At 43.2% G+C, this 22102-nt stretch overlaps 1 protein-coding gene across 1 annotated transcript in view; it reads right to left on the reverse strand.

Moving 5' to 3' along the window:
* The window catches only part of PPM1E (protein phosphatase, Mg2+/Mn2+ dependent 1E), a 154377-nt gene that overhangs the window by 33647 nt on the left and 98628 nt on the right, over positions 1 to 22102 (reverse strand). Inside the window, exon 2 of the mRNA XM_075264886.1 lies at positions 6099 to 6217. Coding sequence (XP_075120987.1) covers positions 6099 to 6217 — 119 coding nt within the window. The remainder of the gene's footprint in view (positions 1 to 6098; positions 6218 to 22102) is intronic.

Raw genomic sequence — 22102 nt, forward strand, 5'->3', positions numbered from 1 at the left:
TCTGGCCAGGAGGCAGTCTGAAACAAAATTACAATTGTTGGGCTACTATTCTTTGTATTCTTTAATGTAATAAACTTGAAGACTCCTGCATGCTATTTGACCACAGATCACTTTACTAATTCTATTAACTTTGACCAACCACAACAATTACAGGGACCATGAATAACACTGCTGGTATTAAGCAATCCTCTTGTACGTAATAACACAGGCACAAACCATAGCGGGAATGCTCTGAGTAGACCACCTTCTTTCCTAGACAAGATCTTCTGTGATAAGTTTCAATTTCCCAAATTAAACATTTTCTTTGAGAAGAATTTTGAATTTTTTTATTGCAATTTTGAATTTTTAATGCAATTTTGAGTGGTCATCCCAAAAAGGTTTCACTGGATTTTACATCCTTGAACTCATTGTGAAGAAGCAATTCAGTTAAGGGGCTATGTGGGGGACAATATAGCTTATCTGTTCATTCTCTGCACATGATATGCTTTATTAGTAATATATAAGCAGGTCTCCTTTAGTCCCTCACTTCAGCTCTCGGTTACATGACCAACTCCACTCTACACAATGGACTAGCAGATGGAGTAGAGAGGAGAGACCATGTGCGTCATGACGCCGACGTAACCACTGAAGCCCAATAACAGTTCTTTAGTCAGAAGAGAACAGGGAGCTATGCCAGAGTCCAAGGAAGGTGAGTAACATTGTTTATTATGTATGATCACCTCTCATGGGCCTCCACTTATTATACTCTGGGGTCTGAAGAGACCCTAGAGTATAATAATAGTCCATAAGTGGCAAACCACAAAAATGTTGGGTTCAGTGATATTTGGCTACTACGAGATACTATACTGTGTGAAGGGGCCACGTGCCTTCACACGGAGTAACGCCGGCTGCCATTCACAGCCGTACACACGAGCGCTGCGGAAGGCTCCCGAACACTTTCCATTCACTTCAATGGGAGCGCTCGTAAAGCTGGCGTTACGAGCACTCCCATTGAAGTGAATGGGAGGTGTTCGGGAGCCTTCCGCAGCGCTCGCGTGTACGGCTGTGAATGGCAGCTGGCGTTACTCCGTGTGAAGGCAGCCATACTGTGCAAACGGGCCACTATGGACATTGTATTGTGCGGAGGAGCCACTATGGAACATTACACTGTGTGAAGGGGCCACTAAGAGACATTACACTGTATGCTCTTTTGGACATTTGAAATTCAGGAATAATCTGTGAGTTAGCTGGGACAGGTATAATATAAAAAAAGAAATATACTCACCTGTCACTGGTGTGATGTCTGCCACAACAGCCCATTCGGTCATGCACCTTGCCTCATTTCCCAGAAGCCCTGCATCTCATGTAACCACTGAGGCCAAATAAAGCCTTAGCAGATGCTTTAGAGGGACCGGTTATGTTACTCATATCTATGTCACTGGCCCCTCTAGCGACCAATGATGTCGCTGATTTTACTCAGTTACCACGTGGGATGCAGGGCTTCTGGGGAGCGAGGCATGATGCGCTACTGAACAGGCTTTGGCGGTAGACACTGGAGTGCTGGGGACAGGTGAGTATGGTGTTTTTTTATGTTACACCTGCTCAGGGCACCCTAGAGTTTGTCCAATTCCCATTTAAGCTAAGCACTGAGGCTGGGTATATATCCCTGGCTTCTTTAAATCCTTTAAATCACTGCGCATGCGCTGGGGGCACAGTGATGTATCTCACTCAGGGAGCCTCAGTGTTGAGTTGTGTGCATGTGCAGCGGAAATCAAGTCTAATCTTTTTTCATGGTTGAAAGGGGGGCTCCATTTCAATTTCCACATCAGGAAGCAGAAAAAACAGAATCGGCCCTGGAGGAGTCTGGATCTCCAGCCCAATCCTATTCAGTTCAATGGAGGTCAGCTGTAATACCAGAAAACCCACAGACTGTTTGTGAAAAAAATCCTGTACAACCTACTCAATGTTTGTAACCAGGATTAGTATAGAATCATAAGAATGATGGTGAAGGAAAGCAGGCAAGGATGCCAACGGCTCATATTAGCCAGGAACTAGATCTTCACAGAATGAGAGCGAAGATATTCTATGCCAGTATTCACCAGCCATAATCCAGCTTTGGCTTTCATGCTAGTAAGCTTTTACATGTAGAATTCAAACAAAGGGAAAGAGACTGGGCCAGGAATCACTGCTGTACAAATGCCATTGTGTATCTGTCCAATGAAACACTGAGCAACTGCAAGATAACTTATCTTTCTGGCTTCAGTGTCACCAGCTACAGCTTGCAAGTGTCCTATTGACAAGACATACATTTGGAAGACAATGCAGCAAAGGATTCAGTGATGCCAAGTCAGACAAAGGCACATAGTAAGTGTAATGTGATGCATGCAATGAATATGACAATACTACATTTACCGTCATGAAAGGCACTCCTTAAATTCAGTGGCAGCAGCACAATTCACAAATGCTGGCCCTGTATCTTTCAGGATTTGAAGGTTAGATATAACAATTATGATTTGTGGTTGAAAGTCTATTCTCATAAACATGAATCAGGTCATAAGTGAAGGGTTCCTGTCCATATGCCTTGTTAGATCATGTAAATATTATAAGGGAAGGGATCCTTTGCTTGGGCCCGACACTGATGTTAACAGTATATAGAGCTACTACAGGGAGCGCTATTGTTGAGGCAGAGGCAGGGTAGCATGTAATACCACATTTTAATTTGTCTTCAACATTATAATATAAAGACAATATTAGATGTTAAAGTGTAACTAAATGATTGTGGGTGGGGTTGTTTAATAAAACGCTCTAAGGATAAGGCCCCAGATTGCAGTAAAATACAGAGTTTTGGCTACAGAGAAACGCGCTGTGTTGTACAGTGCCAGCAAAGTGAATGAGATTCTGGCTAATCCCATCCAAACAAACCAGCAATAATACACACAATGCTATTAATTCACATGTGAAACTCTTAGGTTTGTCCCCTAAGGATTTGAAAGCATAAGGACAATTAGAGAGAGTTGTCTGAGAGTTAGCTTGTGGGACTGCCTGAAATGGGCAGGAGCAAATAGGGGTTAGGCCCAGAACAGTGTAGAGCAGGCATGTCAAACTCAGGGTACCCCGAGGGCCACATGAGTAACAAGAGGTTGTTGCGAGGGCCGCACACAGCAGCTAATGGCTAGGGCCTAGGGGACTGATCACTAATACCATGCATCGCAAAAATCCGGCATTTCTATTGCAGGCTACATAGAGTAGCCTACAATAGAAAGTATAGAATGACAGGCTGGAGCCTCACAAGGCTCCCGGCTGCCATAAAAATGCACGCAGGCCCCGAATCTTGCTCGGGGTGCCTGCGATTGCCAGTAAAATGGCACCTCAGTTAAAGCTGACAGACACCATTATTGTGTTGGAGTGCTGGGGAAGGGTTGGCGTGCTGAGGGGGGGGGGGGGGGTGCTGGGGTAGGAGGGCTTCTGGATATCTGGCCCTTCCTTGGGTCTGGTGACTGTTTTTTCCAACCCACTTGCAATTCTTGCACTTGGGGGTTAATAGGAGCACTATAGACTGTAATGCTCCAATTAACCCCCAAGTGAAAGAATTACAAGGTGAGTGGGAAAAAAAACAGTCCTCAAGCCCAAGGAAGGGCCAGACAGACATCAAAAAGCCCTCCTCCCCCAGCACCCCAACCCTTCCCCAGCACCCCCCCCCATCATCATAAATCTAGTATTTATCCCCTATCCGTAGGAAAAATCACAATTTCTTCTGCAGAAGCTTACCTGCTTCTGCTCTTCAGCCTGCACTGCGGTCTTGTGAGACCGCATAGGACATAGGCACATGTCGGGTGCGGGCCTGATTACGTGGCCACATCACCCGGCGTGTGGGGAGGAGGGGGCGGAGTGGAGGGAGGAGGAGGCGGAGCAGCAGAGAGCAGGCAGGGAGACCTGCTCTCTGCGAAGGATGAGGGGCAGCCCCTGGAGCAGTGCTGCGTCCAGTAGGGCCACCCCAATCCACCGCTCACTTTCCTTGTACATCTGCGGCCCACACAAAAGTCTCAAACTTTGTCTCTAAAGTTTAGAGACAAAGTTTGAGACTTTTGTGCGGGCCGCAGATATGCCTGTAAAGGGCCACATGCGGCCCGTGGGCCGCATGTTTGACATGCCTGGTGTAGAGGAACATAAAGGAATCCAATGATTCATCACAGTATTACAGCATTTTATAACACATACTATAGGGAAAGTCACCAGGTATGTTAACTTTAAAAATTAAGACACGGATTAGCAGAGATAAGGTAACAAAATAATAAACTATACAGAAAAATCAAAGTTGAGGAATGTCATGGGAGCCACTTTGGATGCTAACTCGCCTTTTATACGTTCGTAGAAATGTTGCCAATACTTCCACTGAACAACTCCAAAATGACCTGAATAGACATTATCATACTATTACAGTGATTCCTCTGATGTTCCTGTCTTTAGTCTGTGTAATCGACCTTTTTGCACATTATTTTTAGTACTACTGAGGTAGTGGCTATTTCTTTTACTAGTCATATTCTTGGTAAAAAACAAAGAGTGAAGATGAACATGGAAGGTAGATCACCATAGATTATGTAAGAAGGTGACAGGCTGAGTGCTGGAATCACGAGTGGTCTAGGGCAGGTCTTGAGTAGGCCTCAGCTCCAGGTCCTTGGCTCATTACTGGCCCAGAAAGGGCTGCAGAAGCTGCACTCCAATGTAGATCGAGGAAGTTACTGAGTCTGTCTTGTATCCCTGAGTCCAGTGAGACAAAGGTGCGATGTTAGGTTTGTGTGGCTGGTAGTAAGCCACATGTATAGTTAGGTTATCGATTCTGTTTTGTTCGTTGCTCTAATGAGCAGGATTGTGTTTTGTTTTTGCCTAAAGTTAAGGCTGTATTTTATTTTGCTCATCTTTTGTGCCTGAAGTGAAGAATTATTTATTTTCCTGTGTTTTTCTAAATAAACCTGCTTGCTGCATATTTTGTGTCCCTGTCTTTGACTGTTTTGCTACTACCGAGATATCTCCCCCACAATTGATACATGTCTTTCCATGAAACCTAAATGGATAATCTGGTAATATTAATATGGGAAAACCCTTGAAACAGCTGTCTGCAGATGGGTCCTTCTTTCTTTTGTAGGAGTTATTCTGGCTTGGCTTTTATTCAGTATATAGGAAGTTACCTTAAAAAAGGTTGCACTAGAGCATGTTCCTCTTTTCCACCAGGGAGGGCTCATATTTGCATATTTCTAACCCAAAAATCAGGGCATGCATGGTCTAATAAGACTCTGCATCACCTCACGGTTGTGTTTCATAAGGCATGGTACCCCTTCTGACCTAAGCTGTACCAACAGCCTTTTGACATGTCAATCTGGTATGGATTGTATATCAAGAAAAGGGTCTTTAAAAAAAAAAATCTGAAATGCTCTTTGAAAACGGTTCCATATGAAATTCTAAACAAAAATGTATAAACTTCAACCTCACACAGCCAACTTCAATTTTCAGTGGGATGACAAGTTGGAGGGTTCATGTATTTGGCTGTGCTCTCTGTTTGGACAATGACCTAAGACTTACATCCTCTATTATCAGAACCTCCTATTCCTGTATCCCATACTTCTCCCGAGTTGCACCACTTCTCTGGAATGCTTCAAGCGCATCTTATTAAGAGACATCTCCTCTTCAGGCAGGCCTATTACAATTCCTAATCTAAATCCTTTTGCAGTTAGGCTCCCTAAAACTAACCTTCTTCTGTTCACACTCCCCCATTACCCCTTATCAGACTGTGACCTTGTATGTCCAGGCACTTTGGATCTGCACATAAAGGAACAATGACCAGTGTCAGCTCATACAGCCTTATTTGTGTAATTAAATTAACCTTTATCATACAATTTTCTGACCATTGTATAAGCAATGCTACTTCCTATGCTGCCCCTGCTACCTCTTGTGTCACCACCTCTACCTCTGGTAAGCACAGCCTTCACTCCTATTGTGTGAATTGACTTACTATGTAATGTCTCATTTTGTCTGTACTTTAATCCTACTATTTGTAAAGTGCTGCAGAATATGATGGTGCTAGAAAAATAATTTATTGTTAATAATAAGAGTAGTTTACTTACGTATAATTCCTTCTGTGCCATCCACATGCTTTGGTACATAGTATGCAGACAGGTCACTTTGCAATATCTCATCAGCTGTTGCCCTTGCCAAAGCAGTGGCCAGGAAAGATGGGCAATTACTAAAGAAAGAAGACAGAAAGAGACGTTAGGCAAACAGTCCTAACAAGTGATTTATTTTGTACAATTCCTGGAAATAGAGGGCAAAGGAAAACTGGCAAAATACAATTCCACAGTTATGCTCCATAACAAATTATATTACAGGTTATCAGACTGCTTGACTTCTTCTAGCAGATTGAGTTATGGTTTCTATTCCTGACTCTCCCCATCCTTCTTCAGAGAAATCAGATGTAGTCACAAGAGGACCAACAAAACCTGCTTAGAACAGGATTGCTCGAGTATACTTATATACAATATATACTAAAATATAGGACACATTACCATGAAAACATTTTATCAGTCGTCTTCAATCAAACATATAGTGATATCTGTTTATCTTCATCTTACATTTCATCATAATACTACTTCACTATACAGTTTACTAAAATGCTTAAAGACGCAGCTAAATATTGTACAAAGGTCATGTGTCCAATGTATGTTACAATAAATAGGTTACTATACATATCCCATGCACAAATTTGAATGGTGCAAAATATACTACTACAATAATAAAGCACAATAACAAAAAAAATAGTACTAACCAAATACTTGATAGTAAATAAATTGAGTAACGCACAAATAATAGTACCTATTGCTTATTCTTTCTAAGGACTGACTGACATCTTTCTGAGTACACATTGTGATACAGGGGGCGAGCTGGCGATTATTCAGTGTTGGCGGGGTAAGAAGGACCCTTTCTGTGTACACACTGCGATACAGGGGGCAAGCTGGCGATCATTCAGTGTTGGCGGGGTCAGTAGGACTCTTTCTGAGTACACAATGTAATACAGGGGGCAAGCTGGCGATTATTCAGTGTTGGCGGGGTAAGCAGGACTCTTACAGTCTTTCCTGGGAGTCCTGACATGGTTTACTCCGCCTTTTACTCAGAAATCCTGCTCCAAATTCAATAAACCTATATATCACTAAGCTCATCCGCTCCTCTACCATATAGTACTCTCAGAAAGGGCAGCAAACAAGTGACAGGTTCGCTATTAGTCGTAGGAGCTAAACAATTAGAAACTTAGTATATCTAAATGACATGTTTAATAAAATCCAGTACAATTTAAGGACATGCCAAGAGATCTCCACTATGTGGATTTCTAAATGACGAATTGAGGAACACTGCTCCTCTAGTTGTAGTGTCACCTTCCCAGGTAGCGTTTTTAGCAGAAACCAGGTTATTAAACAAAGGGTCTTTGGAGATTTATTTCTTCCACTTTTATTTCTTTTTATTTCCCCTGGGATCCATAAATAGTATGCAGTGCAAGAACTGCTTGAACATTTGCTTTTAGCAAAAAGATAAAGTATCCTAGCTGGCCTTTGTAATTTCATCCACAGACTACAGCAGGACTGTGACATTAGCAGAAGTCATTTCCCATATCAGTGGTTGAGCTATATGACTTGTGTGCTCCAGGCATGCATACATTACCAGACAAAGGAACACAAGCAGATTGAAAAGACCTTCATTAAAATAACACAAACAGCAATATATTTCAAATAGTGGAATTTATAGTCCCAGAAGAACCATAGAAGCCTATTTTAGACTAAATACAGCCAAAATACCATCATTTCCATTACCCTATATATGATATGATTGGGACTGAAGACATCTTAATGTATAATGTACAGGTCATCATTTCATAGGTAATATACGTTACACCATTTTTAGAATAATAGCTAAAGTAAAGCAATTTCTGACATTTCATGTAATCATTAACAGGGTTTTCTTGGAAGTATTACTACGCTTGTCCTACAGTTCTAAAACAGGAAAACAAAAATGACTTGCAATAACCTAATGCTCAATTCACACTAGACCCATACCTTGCCTTATTAGGTCTATTCTGAAACAAATCCTAGCAAAACTTTATTAAACCCATTGAGAGAGTCTTTTTGTACTTTTTAAGTGGACCATACCTATTAAATCATCAGATCAACCATTTTGAATATTACCATACTGAATACCACTGATCAGCCACTTTTTGCCCAAATAGCAATCAACTTGTTTTATTTATTTATTATTATGACCATACTGCCCCTTGATCCAGAAGTTTAACTGCCAATGTCGATGATGGGATCACTTGCTCAAACTATTCCATCATCATTTATTGGATGGCCATTTGAAGCCTTATGTACACAGTGGGACTTTGGTTTCCCTTCAACACTGGTCCCCCTCTAGCCCTCAGTCCCTTACGTTTTAATTACGTATTCTGTGCCAGTGATCCCCACTAGCCAGGGCTGTAAACCACTGACTGACTCCTCTATTGCTCCACAGTCCAACAGCAAAGCTGGTTCTTTCATAAATAGCTCACAGCTATGGTCAGTCAGAAGCCAATGACAGTAAATATGCAGCAAGATATTCTCATAAAATAATAATTACATAATATATAATAATTAAACATTTTATTGTGAAGCTGAAGTCACTTTTGAAGTTACATTTCTGACTCCATTGTCACCCAAAACAGGCCACTACTCAGACTCCATGAGTGCACAGCTTTGCCACTAGCCCTCCAGTGCTTCAATGACATAACATGATCGCTGATCAATGCTCTATCGCATGAAAATTCCATCCCTTCGGACACCACATCATGGGAATATAGTCAACTGCCACAACCATGTTATAGGGCAACTAAAATATGTTAATATTTCACCTATAATTGCATAGAAAATTACCATGTCCACGTGTGGTTCATATCCTTAAGGGCCATGCAGTCAAACAATTGTAGCTGTTGATCATGAAACTGAATAGGTAACGCATGCAAAAACAACATACTAAAAATAATAAGAGAATCGTGGACTAATATACTTGACTAAGTTATAAAAAGAATATACAAAGCTCCTTATAAGCAAATCCTGCTAAAAATAAGTAATAGTAAGCAGATATGAACAACAGGATTTCAGGATTCATCAGTTTTCTACAGCCTTGCATTTTTCTTGTCTTTTCCAAACTGGCTCATTGTCACTAAAGACCTCATTAGGGAAGTAAATTGTTCACAAGTGCATTGTCTTCTAGTCTACATGCCGTGTGAGTGTTACACAACACACTTACTGCAGCATTTTTAACAGTCTAGGGAACAGTATCCACATTAAAGGGAAATATGATGGATGTTGCCCATCAATTAGCAGATAAGAAAAACAAAAAAATAAGATTTAATGCAAAGGAGTCAAATAGTCAAGTTTCCATTCAGACATATAGCAGCTTCTCCATATGTATATGGCACATACGCTTTGGCCATACAGCTGATGTTGTAAAGGGAAGATTAGCAGCCTTCTTCTAAAACAGAAGCTGTACACACATGATTCACTCCACCAACTGTCTCAGAATCTGAGGATTTGCTCAAGGAATGTACTGCTTGCTGTGGATACTGGCCAGACAAACAGCTCTATGTATTTTATGCCATCTTGTGCTCCAGATAAGCATTTTCTATGGCTCAATAATTTAGGTTTCTTAAATTAAAGGGGGCCTTTCACCACCTTCACCAACTGCAACGCTTTGCATTCTTTGGACGATTCCACTCCAGTGATTTTGGCACAGTTGGTCTCTAACCCCACTGTTCTTGAACAATCACTTCGGTTAGTTTCAGTACCCAATATGCCAATTAGGCTCTCTAGTGTCAGGTAGGTGGTGACCTCTGGCCCACGACCACCCACCTGACAGTACAGATCATAGTTATCATATTTCTTGTTGAAACTAATAGCACAGATTGTTCATGAATGATGAGGACTAGAGAAAAAAAAAAATCAATTGTTCCAGAATCTGGGGCTATTGAAAGATACAAAATATTGGAGCTGGTGAAAGGTCCTCATTAATAAATAAATCCATATTAACGGGCTTCACTAAAATTGCTCTTTATTTACAAAAATGGCATGTTCTTCGATGAACAAGTGGGAGTTGGGAGTCTGTTAGCATTCAATTGGTTATAAAGCTAAACCCAATACCTTGGCATTTCCAAATATGTGTTATTTGGCTTTGAAGCACCATTTTTATGTAAATCTCTGTTTTATTCTTATGGATGTGCGGGAAAAAACACTTTTCCCACGAACCTGGAGCTGAGACCACAGCCCAGGCAAGCTAAGGCACACATTTCCACTATGGATAAAGCATGATTTACATGAAAATAGGTATGCACAGCTAAAAAGAGACATATTTGAAAACAGTAGAATCTCTTCTACAAGTTACTGTGGATAAGTTTACTGCTGACAGACTCCCTTTAATGAGGAGATATCATATCACCTCGCCTCCTGACAGTACTCGTCCATAGACTAATACTGGGGGGGTGTTCCTCCCTGCTCAGGGTCATGGCTGGATGATAAGGAACACCTCCACTGACAGTACAGTGTTATGGACTTTACTGTCAGGAGGGGCGTTCCTCACAGCCCGGCTAGACTGTAAGGAACGCCCTTCTGACAATGGTAACATACACTTATCACACACATAGGTAGAAAGGCACAATTAAGATTTCGAAGAAAACATGCTCCAGAATTGTTGTTTCAGGGGGAACGTAACTATCTAGTCAGGGCTCGTTCACATCTGCGCCCGGTCTCTGTTCATACAGGTTTCTGTTTCCTGCACAAAACAGAGCAGAAGACGGAAAGCTGAAGGACTCTTTCAAACCCATTCATTTGAATGGGTTTGAAAGGTGTCCGGCTGTGAGCGCCGGTGAGCGTTTTATGCTCACTGCCATGAAACCGTTTTTTTTTTAAACCGGACACAGAGTTGGACAGGACTCTGTGTCCGGTTTAAAAAAAAAAAAAGTTTTGCGGCGGAGCGCATAAACCGCTCACCGGCGCTCACGGCCGGACCCGGTCTAACAGGTTTGCGTCTTCTGCATGCAGAAGACTAGAGATGAGCGAACACTAAAATGTTCGAGGTTCGAAATTCGATTCGAACAGCCGCTCACTGTTCGAGTGTTCGAATGGGTTTCGAACCCCATTATAGTCTATGGGGAACATAAACTCGTTAAGGGGGAAACCCAAATTCGTGTCTGGAGGGTCACCAAGTCCACTATGACACCCCAGGAAATGATACCAACACCCTGGAATGACACTGGGACAGCAGGGGAAGCATGTCTGGGGGCATAAAAGTCACTTTATTTCATGGAAATCCCTGTCAGTTTGCGATTTTCGCAAGCTAACTTTTCCCCATAGAAATGCATTGGCCAGTGCTGATTGGCCAGAGTACGGAACTCGACCAATCAGCGCTGGCTCTGCTGGAGGAGGCGGAGTCTAAGATAGCTCCACACCAGTCTCCATTCAGGTCCGACCTTAGACTCCGCCTCCTCCGGCAGAGCCAGCGCTGATTGGCCGAAGGCTGGCCAATGCATTCCTATGCGAATGCAGACTTAGCAGTGCTGAGTCAGTTTTGCTCAACTACACATCTGATGCACACTCGGCACTGCTACATCAGATGTAGCAATCTGATGTAGCAGAGCCGAGGGTGCACTAGAACCCCTGTGCAAACTCAGTTCACGCTAATAGAATGCATTGGCCAGCGCTGATTGGCCAATGCATTCTATTAGCCCGATGAAGTAGAGCTGAATGTGTGTGCTAAGCACACACATTCAGCACTGCTTCATCACGCCAATACAATGCATTAGCCAGTGCTGATTGGCCAGAGTACGGAATTCGGCCAATCAGCGCTGGCTCTGCTGGAGGAGGCGGAGTCTAAGATCGCTCCACACCAGTCTCCATTCAGGTCCGACCTTAGACTCCGCCTCCTCCGGCAGAGCCAGCACTGATTGGCCGAAGGCTGGCCAATGCATTCCTATGCGAATGCAGACTTAGCAGTGCTGAGTCAGTTTTGCTCAACTACACATCTGATGCACACTCGGCACTGCTACATCAGATGTAGCAATCTGATGTAGCAGAGCCGAGGGTGCACTAGAACCCCTGTGCAAACTCAGTTCACGCTAATAGAATGCATTGGCCAGCGCTGATTGGCCAATGCATTCTATTAGCCCGATGAAGTAGAGCTGAATGTGTGTGCTAAGCACACACATTCAGCACTGCTTCATCACGCCAATACAATGCATTAGCCAGTGCTGATTGGCCAGAGTACGGAATTCGGCCAATCAGCGCTGGCTCTGCTGGAGGAGGCGGAGTCTAAGGTCGGACCTGAATGGAGACTGGTGTGGAGCGATTTTAGACTCCGCCTCCTCCAGCAGAGCCAGCGCTGATTGGCCGAATTCCGTACTCTGGCCAATCAGCGCTGGCCAATGCATTCTATTAGCTTGATGAAGCAGAGTGTGCACAAGGGTTCAAGCGCACCCTCGGCTCTGATGTAGCAGAGCTGAGGCTGCACAAGGGTTCAAGCGCACCCTCGGCTCTGATGTAGGAGAGCCGAGGGTGCACTTGAACCCTTGTGCACCCTCAGCTCTGCTACATCAGAGCCGAGGGTGCGCTTGAACCCTTGTGCACACTCTGCTTCATCAAGCTAATAGAATGCATTGGCCAGCGCTGATTGGCCAATGTATTCTATTAGCCTGATGAAGTAGAGCTGAATGTGTGTGCTAAGCACACACATTCAGCTCTACTTCATCGGGCTAATAGAATGCATTGGCCAGCGCTGATTGGCCAGAGTACGGAACTCGACCAATCAGCGCTGGCTCTGCTGGAGGAGGCGGAGTCTAAGATCGCTCCACACCAGTCTCCATTCAGGTCCGACCTTAGACTCCGCCTCCTCCAGCAGAGCCAGCGCTGATTGGCCGAATTCCGTACTCTGGCCAATCAGCACTGGCTAATGCATTGTATTGGCGTGATGAAGCAGTGCTGAATGTGTGTGCTTAGCACACACATTCAGCTCTACTTCATCGGGTAATAGAATGCATTGGCCAATCAGCGCTGGCCAATGCATTCTATTAGCGTGAACTGAGTTTGCACAGGGGTTCTAGTGCACCCTCGGCTCTGCTACATCAGATTGCTACATCTGATGTAGCAGTGCCGAGTGTGCATCAGATGTGTAGTTGAGCAAAACTGACTCAGCACTGCTAAGTCTCTGCATTCGCATAGGAATGCATTGGCCAGCCTTCGGCCAATCAGCGCTGGCTCTGCCGGAGGAGGTGGAGTCTAAGGTCGGACCTGAATGGAGACTGGTGTGGAGCGATCTTAGACTCCGCCTCCTCCAGCAGAGCCAGCGCTGATTGGTCGAGTTCCGTACTCTGGCCAATCAGCGCTGGCCAATGCATTCTATTAGCTTGATGAAGCAGAGTGTGCACAAGGGTTCAAGCGCACCCTCGGCTCTGATGTAGCAGAGCTGAGGCTGCACAAGGGTTCAAGCGCACCCTCGGCTCTGATGTAGGAGAGCCGAGGGTGCACTTGAACCCTTGTGCACCCTCAGCTCTGCTACATCAGAGCCGAGGGTGCGCTTGAACCCTTGTGCACACTCTGCTTCATCAAGCTAATAGAATGCATTGGCCAGCGCTGATTGGCCAATGTATTCTATTAGCCTGATGAAGTAGAGCTGAATGTGTGTGCTAAGCACACACATTCAGCTCTACTTCATCGGGCTAATAGAATGCATTGGCCAGCGCTGATTGGCCAGAGTACGGAACTCGACCAATCAGCGCTGGCTCTGCTGGAGGAGGCGGAGTCTAAGATCGCTCCACACCAGTCTCCATTCAGGTCCGACCTTAGACTCCGCCTCCTCCAGCAGAGCCAGCGCTGATTGGCCGAATTCCGTACTCTGGCCAATCAGCACTGGCTAATGCATTGTATTGGCGTGATGAAGCAGTGCTGAATGTGTGTGCTTAGCACACACATTCAGCTCTACTTCATCGGGCTAATAGAATGCATTGGCCAATCAGCACTGGCCAATGCATTCTATTAGCGTGAACTGAGTTTGCACAGGGGTTCTAGTGCACCCTCGGCTCTGCTACATCAGATTGCTACATCTGATGTAGCAGTGCCGAGTGTGCATCAGATGTGTAGTTGAGCAAAACTGACTCAGCACTGCTAAGTCTGCATTCGCATAGGAATGCATTGGCCAGCCTTCAGCCAATCAGCGCTGGCTCTGCCGGAGGAGGCGGAGTCTAAGGTCGGACCTGAATGGAGACTGGTGTGGAGCGATCTTAGACTCCGCCTCCTCCAGCAGAGCCAGCGCTGATTGGTCGAGTTCCGTACTCTGGCCAATCAGCGCTGGCCAATGCATTCTATTAGCCCGATGAAGTAGAGCTGAATGTGTGTGCTTAGCACACACATTCAGCTCTACTTCATCAGGCTAATAGAATACATTGGCCAATCAGCGCTGGCCAATGCATTCTATTAGCTTGATGAAGCAGAGTGTGCACAAGGGTTCAAGCGCACCCTCGGCTCTGATGTAGCAGAGCTGAGGGTGCACAAGGGTTCAAGTGCACCCTCGGCTCTCCTACATCAGAGCCGAGGGTGCGCTTGAACCCTTGTGCAGCCTCGGCTCTGCTACATCAGAGCCGAGGGTGCGCTTGAACCCTTGTGCACACTCTGCTTCATCAAGCTAATAGAATGCATTGGCCAGCACTGATTGGCCAGAGTACGGAATTCGGCCAATCAGCGCTGGCCAATGCATCCCTATGGGAAAAAGTTTATCTCACAAAAATCACAATTACACACCACGATAGAGCCCCAAAAAGTTATTTTTAATAACATTCCCCCCTAAATAAAGGTTATCCCTAGCTATCCCTGCCTGTACAGCTATCCCTGTCTCATAGTCACAAAGTTCACATTCTCATATGACCCGGATTTGAAATCCACTATTCGTCTAAAATGGAGGTCACCTGATTTCGGCAGCCAATGACTTTTTCCAATTTTTTTCAATGCCCCCGGTGTCGTAGTTCCTGTCCCACCTCCCCTGCGCTGTTATTGGTGCAAAAAAGGCGCCAGGGAAGGTGGGAGGGGAATCGAATTTTGGCGCACTTTACCACGTGGTGTTCGATTCGATTCGAACATGGCAAACACCCTGATATCCGATCGAACATGTGTTCGATAGAACACTGTTCGCTCATCTCTACAGAAGACTGAATCCTGAAAACGGAGTCCGGGCGCTAGTGTGAACCCAACGTCAGACAGACTTATCATGAGAGATGACAGGTCATCTTTAAAAAGTAAAGTTTGTTTTCACATTGCTTATATAGTTATGTGGCACAGAGCACTGCGAACACACGTAACTTATAAACTGGCGTAACATCATGGCATTTATTTATCAATAAGACCAAAAAATAATTAACCTGGTGTCCAGGCAAAAATATAATACATTTAAAGGCCATTTCATTTGTACAAATAAATTTTCCTTTTAGAAAACTGGTGAAAGGAAGTATGAGTGCAGAATCTGACTACACAATTTACAGTCTGTTACCATGAATATGTTTAAGTCTAGAAGGGAGCTGTAGACATAAAATTGTATCATTTGCAATTTTAGACACATTACCCTGGAAAGGTAGATAAATCCCTTCAAATCATATTAGACCTGAATACATACCAAAAAGTATAGCTACTACTATCCAGGACTAGGCCATTAAGAGCCCTACAAGTGATTATTTAGGCCACTCATTTACATACTCTTTTATAGTATATGTTGGGCGAAGATCTCATGAGACAGCATTAAAAGTGAAGGCACCTGGGAGGTGAGCAAATATATATAAATATGAATATATATATATATATATATATATATATATATATATGAATATATATATATATATATATATATATATATATATATGTGTGTGTGTGTGTGTGTGTGTGTGTGTGTGTGTGTGAAAGTTTGTGTGCTTGGATGTTTGTTATTCAATCATGCAAAAACGGCTGAACCGATTTGAATGAAATTCGGCACATAGATAGATTGTAACCTCCATTAAAACATAGGCTACTTTTTATCCCGGTAAATGACATGGCCTCACTACTGTTGTGAATGTTCACATACAATATTACACTTCTTCTGCAGCAGCCTTATCTCAGGTCCCAGGGCTGTTATCTCTCTGTGTAAACACACGCTAACCCTCAGTGAATTGTGTACACATATTTACATATTATCTGCTCCAGGCAGTGCAGACAAACTGACATGGTCAAACACCTTTCATCCAAATGGGCAGTTTGTCAATTTTAAACATGCCGGGAAAAAGAAAATCTAATTTGTATCAAAGAACGAGAGCTATGATGGTAAACAGAAATCACAGAGTTCTCCTCAAGGGGAGCTGAGGGGGATCATCAACGCCAACAACACACTCATTATATGCTGTCCCAGCGAGCTGCTCAGATGCTGGAACAAGCGGAGCTGAGAGGGATCATCAGCACCAACAACACATGCATTATAGACCATCGCAGTGAGCTGCTGAGATGCCAAAACAATTGCAGGCACAGTATGAAGAACAACTTCAGTGCCAGGCCAACTTGAGAGCTGCCGAAATGCTACGGCGGATCATCAACACCAACTAGCTTGCTTGAGTGCCAGGCTAGCTTGAGAGTTGCCGAAATGCCAGAGCATGTGGATCATCAACACCAACAACACACTTATTATATGGCTTCCCAGCGAACTGCTGAGATGCCCGAACAATCACGGGCACAGCGCGAGGAACGCATTCAGTGACAGGCCAGCTTGACAGCTGTCGAAATGCTGGAGCAGGTGGATCATCAACACCAACAACACGCTCATTATATGGCGTCCCAGTGAGCTGCTGAGATGCCGGAACAATCACAGACACGGTGTGAGGAACAAGTTCTGCGGCAGGACAGCTTGAGAGCTGCCAAAACGGCGGAGCAGGCAAACCATCGACGGCAGCGATTAACAGAGTGGATCGTCCATTTTATACAGCCTCTGCTTGTCGTCCAGTCGTCCCCCTTACTCCCCCCCGGTCATGTGACTGACAGATTGACCAGTCAATTCACTCACTAGCAAAAGACTGAATAAAAGGAGACAATGCGTTCTGAGTGAGTACATTGCTCAAGTTATATTAGTATGCAGGGTATACTAATTTGGAGTGGGCTTTTAAGGGGACCTTTCAGCACCTTCCAACTCCAACTTCTTTCAGTCTTTAATAAGAATTCCAGTCCAGTTGAATATCTTCCGTCCTGACCCCTGTTGCCAATTGAACATATCCATGGATCACCATTCTACATCAGCAGTCCTGCATGCTGTATTAGTCACTTACAAGGGAAATATCTAGCCCTTTTTTATTTTATTAAAGTTCATCAACTTCCTGCACCAACCGCCAAATCCTTATGCAGCATATCCACAATCTTACAGCTTGGGCAGTAAAGTAATACTTCCAATCTCTGACAAAATTGCACTTCATTTTCTCATATGCAGTGACCCGTGTTCTTTGTACAGTAAATTATTTGCTCTGCAAACTGAACAATGTTTTATCAGGACCTATGCATATTTATACCCCTTCCCCCTTCTCATAGCCTTCTCTTCTTTAATAACCTTCATATGTAAGATCCTCCATACTAGTGGCATAATGATCGTGGTCGCAGGGGGTTCAACTGTGACCGGGCCCAGAGGAATACTGGGTCCGCAGCCAGCTGGAAATGCGTGAGGCCCTGGACCACCATGATAACGGTTGGGGAAAGCCTGGTTCCATGACCTTAAAAGAAATTGTTAATGGAAAGGGGCTCGGCATGTTGCCAGGCCCCTTTCCAATAGTTGCTATCCCACGGGAGGTGACTAAAAATATCAAATACTTATACTGACCACTCTTGGGCTCAGCATTTTCTTCAGAGATCTTCCAGCCTGTGATCAGCAGTGATGTTTGTGGAGCATTTACCTCAGTTGCTCAGGATAAGAGGACCAAAGAGAATGCTGAAGACAGCCGGATGAAGCGATGATGGCCAGAAGAGGTGAGGTAAGGAAACTATAACTGTTTGTTATTTTTAATCACTTGCCCATGGGCCTCTACTTATTATACTTTAGGGCCTGAGGAGACCCCAGAGTATAAAAATAGCGCCGAAGTGGAGGGGGCTCTTGGGGAGCATATTATACTGTGTGGGCCACAGTGGAGAATATTATACTGTATGTGGGCCACTAAGGTGCATATTATACTGTGTGGGGGCCACTGTGGACATATTATACTATGAGGAGCCACTGTGGGAATGTTATACTGTGTGGGGCCACTGTGGTGAGCATATTCTACTGTTTGGGGTCCACTGTGGAGCATATTATACTGTGAGAGGTCATTGCGGAGCATATAATACTGTGTGGAGCTCTTTCACAATTCACATCACATGCTGTTTTACAGCAGCTGTTCACTATTATTACATGCTGTAATAACATTGCAGTGATCCAGTGATCATAAAAGAGTTGATCAGCAGGTACCCCAGGTTTTTAACCCCCCACTAACCTCTTAGACTGTTAGGGCCCTGAAGATCAGCTGTTTCCCACAGCACACAGCTTTCAGTATTGTTTACATGCTGAGTACTGCGCTGCTTATTCACTTTATTCTTGAAAGCCACAGTTGTGGGTACTAAATCTGTATCCCTTTCGAGTATCAGATACTGCTGCAGCATCCGTAACCATCACCTTCAAGAACTCACTGTAGGAAGGGGGTAGGAGGCCCCGGACAAATGTTTGAACAGGGGGCCCACAAGATTTTATTTATGCCACTGCTCCTATACCACATATTAATTTGGGTACCCTTCTCTCCATATCCCTAATGATTTTTGTTTATGAAATTGTGCCCAAAACTGGTCACATTAGTGCACTAGTGCATTAGTTAAAATATTACTTTCCTGTCTAGAAGCCATGAGTTTCTTAAAGTCTGTCTGGATGCCCTAAACTGACTTTGCACATTATAATTTAGCTTATTATCAAAGTAATAATAGGTACGCTCAAATCCTTATACATTGTAAACTCACCCACTCAGGGGATAACAAATGTGTATATAGTAATAACCTTCAAACATCAATATTGAACCTCATCTGCCATTTTCCTGCCTGTTCAGTGAGATATTGCAGCCTGTAGGGATTGGACATTCTGTACTGTATCTACAACACCACGTCAATTGTGTCATCTATCCTGTTTCTCCAAAAATAAGCCCTACCACGAAAATAAGCCTTAGGGTGCATTCACACTGAGTAAACGCTAGCTTATTTTGTAGAGTAAAATTACACTTGTAAATTTTGCTATCCCATTGACTTCAATGATATTTTTTTACAAGTGTAAAAATACGCCTGTAAAAAATACGCCTGTAAAAAATACGCCTGTAAAAATACGCCTGTAAAATGTCATTGAAGTCAATGGGATAGCAAAATTTACAAGTGTAATTTTACTTTACAAAATAAGCTAGCGTTTACTCAGTGTGAATGCACCCTTAGCTTGATTTTGCTGGGTTTTTAGAATAGGCTTGAAATATAAACCATACTCCAAAAATAAGCCTTAGTTATTGTCATCGCCTCCAGTGCAAGATTATGTTATGTGACGTCACTGACGCCATAGAGACGGAAAATAAGAATACTGTAGCTCCCAAATGTCCTGGACAAGTGCCCTGCCCCCTTCAGCCACGGCAGGGCAAAATGTGCTCACCCGCTCTCAAGTCCCGCTCTAGAGTTTTGCTTCCTGCCTCCCGAGTCTTTCCCTTCTGATTCTCGATGGCTACTATTCTGTGAGCTTAGCTACCTAAGTGACCAGACATCAGGTGTCACCCCTGCTTGTTCTCACAGATGCAGTCACTCCACTATAGTACCACTGGTTAGCGTAAAGGAGAGTAGATGGAGAGGGTTTGGTGCCACTGCCACACAAAGTATTTAGAGAGAGCGCTGGTAAGTTTATTTAAGACCAACTGCCTCTGCGCCATCAATTGTGAATGCGGGTTAGACTCACTAACCCTAACCATTTTACAAGATTTGTCTGGAGTGAAAAATAAAGTCACGGAAAAACAAGACATACCCCGAAAAAAAGCCATAGCCCTATTTTTGGAGAAAATAAATAAAAGACCATGTCTTATTTTCAGAGAAGTACGATACAAATGCAGAGAAAATACTATTAACTCCTTAAGGACCGGGCCAATTCTTTTTGCATTTCCGTTTTTCCTGCCAACATCCGAGCGCATACCAGGAAGCTGACATTACTCTGAATTCAGCACTCTGCTTTCTAACAGAATGTAATACCGCACATTTCTTAAATCCCTTCAGGATTGAGCAAATTTTCATTTTTGCATTTCCATATTTCTCTCCCCACATTCCAAGAACCATAACTTTTTAATTTTTCAGTTCACAGTCACATGATGGCTTACTGTTTACAATACAAATTGGACTTTGAAATGGCACCATTCATTATCCTGTGCAACGTACTGGAAAGGTGGGAAAAAAAACCAAATTAGGTGGAACTGTAAAAAAAAACAAAAAACATTTGCACTAATTTCTTATGGGTTTAAATTTTACACCATTCACTGTGTATTAAAAATGACGTTATCTGTATTCTATGGGTCAGTACGATCACAGCGATACCAAATTTGTATAGTATATGTAATGTTTTGATACCTTTTAAAAAATTAAAATCTTTGTAAAATAGAAGAAAAAATTGTCGCCATGTTCTGACATGTGTAACTTTTTCATATTTACAACTATGGAGCTGAGTATGGTGACTTTTTATGCTGGACGTAATGACATGTTGATACTATTTGGACGAAAGTCTGTTAAATATAACAGGTTAAGGTTGGGTTCACATCTGCGTCAGAGTATCTGTCGGACCTCCTTCACAGAGACCGTTGAAGACTTTTCTCCCCATCACTTTCAGTTTTGAATCAGCTGAGACCTGGTGGATTCCATGGTATGTTACCACAGAAGTAGCAATCCGGATCTCTGCTGGTCAGGTCCAACGATCCCGAACAACGGAGAGTCAGGCACTAGTGTGAACCTAGTGTAAGGGAACTAGAATTTTGGGGATATGATCAAGATCCATGTATTTTGTGTAATCGCTAGATTCAGAGTTGGGAAGGAATGTTACCCCTAGTATAGAACAACTGACATCTATATCATATCGTTGATTTTTTTTTTATTTTTTTTTTTATTTTTTTACCTTCCTCTGGATCAAGGGTTGAGGATTATAGGCTGGACATGAAGGACCTCTATCTTTATCTTACCTCATCAACCATATTACTGTGTCTAATTTGTACTATCAACAGTAATTTCTAATTTGGAACATCTTCACAACCCATTTTTTCTCTCAGGCTAGGTTTATACCCTGCGCCCAGTCTCTGATTGGGTTTTCCATACCCAAATCCACTTAAAAAATGTGGAAAGAAATCTCCTACAAGCAGGACTTTTCTCTCCGCATTTTTCCACCTTTTTTATGCGGAAACCCAGTGGACCTCATTATAGTCTATGGGTTTGCGTGGGCAAGCACTTTTCTTTTTTAAAGTGGATCAGGTACCCCAGTGGACCCCACGAAAAGAAACCCGAACACAAGTGTGAACCTAGCGTCATTCATATCATGCTTATTCTTTGTGTTCTACAGCAGTAAATGGAGCAATATTGTATTTTCTAATTTATCGATAACACACACACATATATATATACACACACACATACCCACACATATACACTTAGGTTTTTTTTTACAAATTCTAGCAAGAAGCATTACATTGCTAACTTTAGCTCTTACATTATCACTTCAAAAGGAGGTATACTTCAGGTGTAATGTTTCTAAAAATATGAGAAAAATGACAAGGCTGAAAGAAAAACTGTGAATGCTTTCATGTATTTTAGTTCTAGTCTGTATTTTATTCATATTTTTATGCACTTGTATCATCGATCACAGAAAAAGAATTTCACTCTCATGGAAAATGGGTCAACAAATCTGCCAAAGTGTCTATATAGTTTAGAGTCAGACTTTTTATTTTTATGACATCTGCACAGGGGCCATTGCGTGCTGTCTTCACAGTAGAACC

The sequence above is a fragment of the Leptodactylus fuscus genome, chromosome 2 (genome assembly GCF_031893055.1).
Source record: "Leptodactylus fuscus isolate aLepFus1 chromosome 2, aLepFus1.hap2, whole genome shotgun sequence".
Classification (NCBI taxonomy): Eukaryota; Metazoa; Chordata; class Amphibia; order Anura; family Leptodactylidae; genus Leptodactylus; species Leptodactylus fuscus.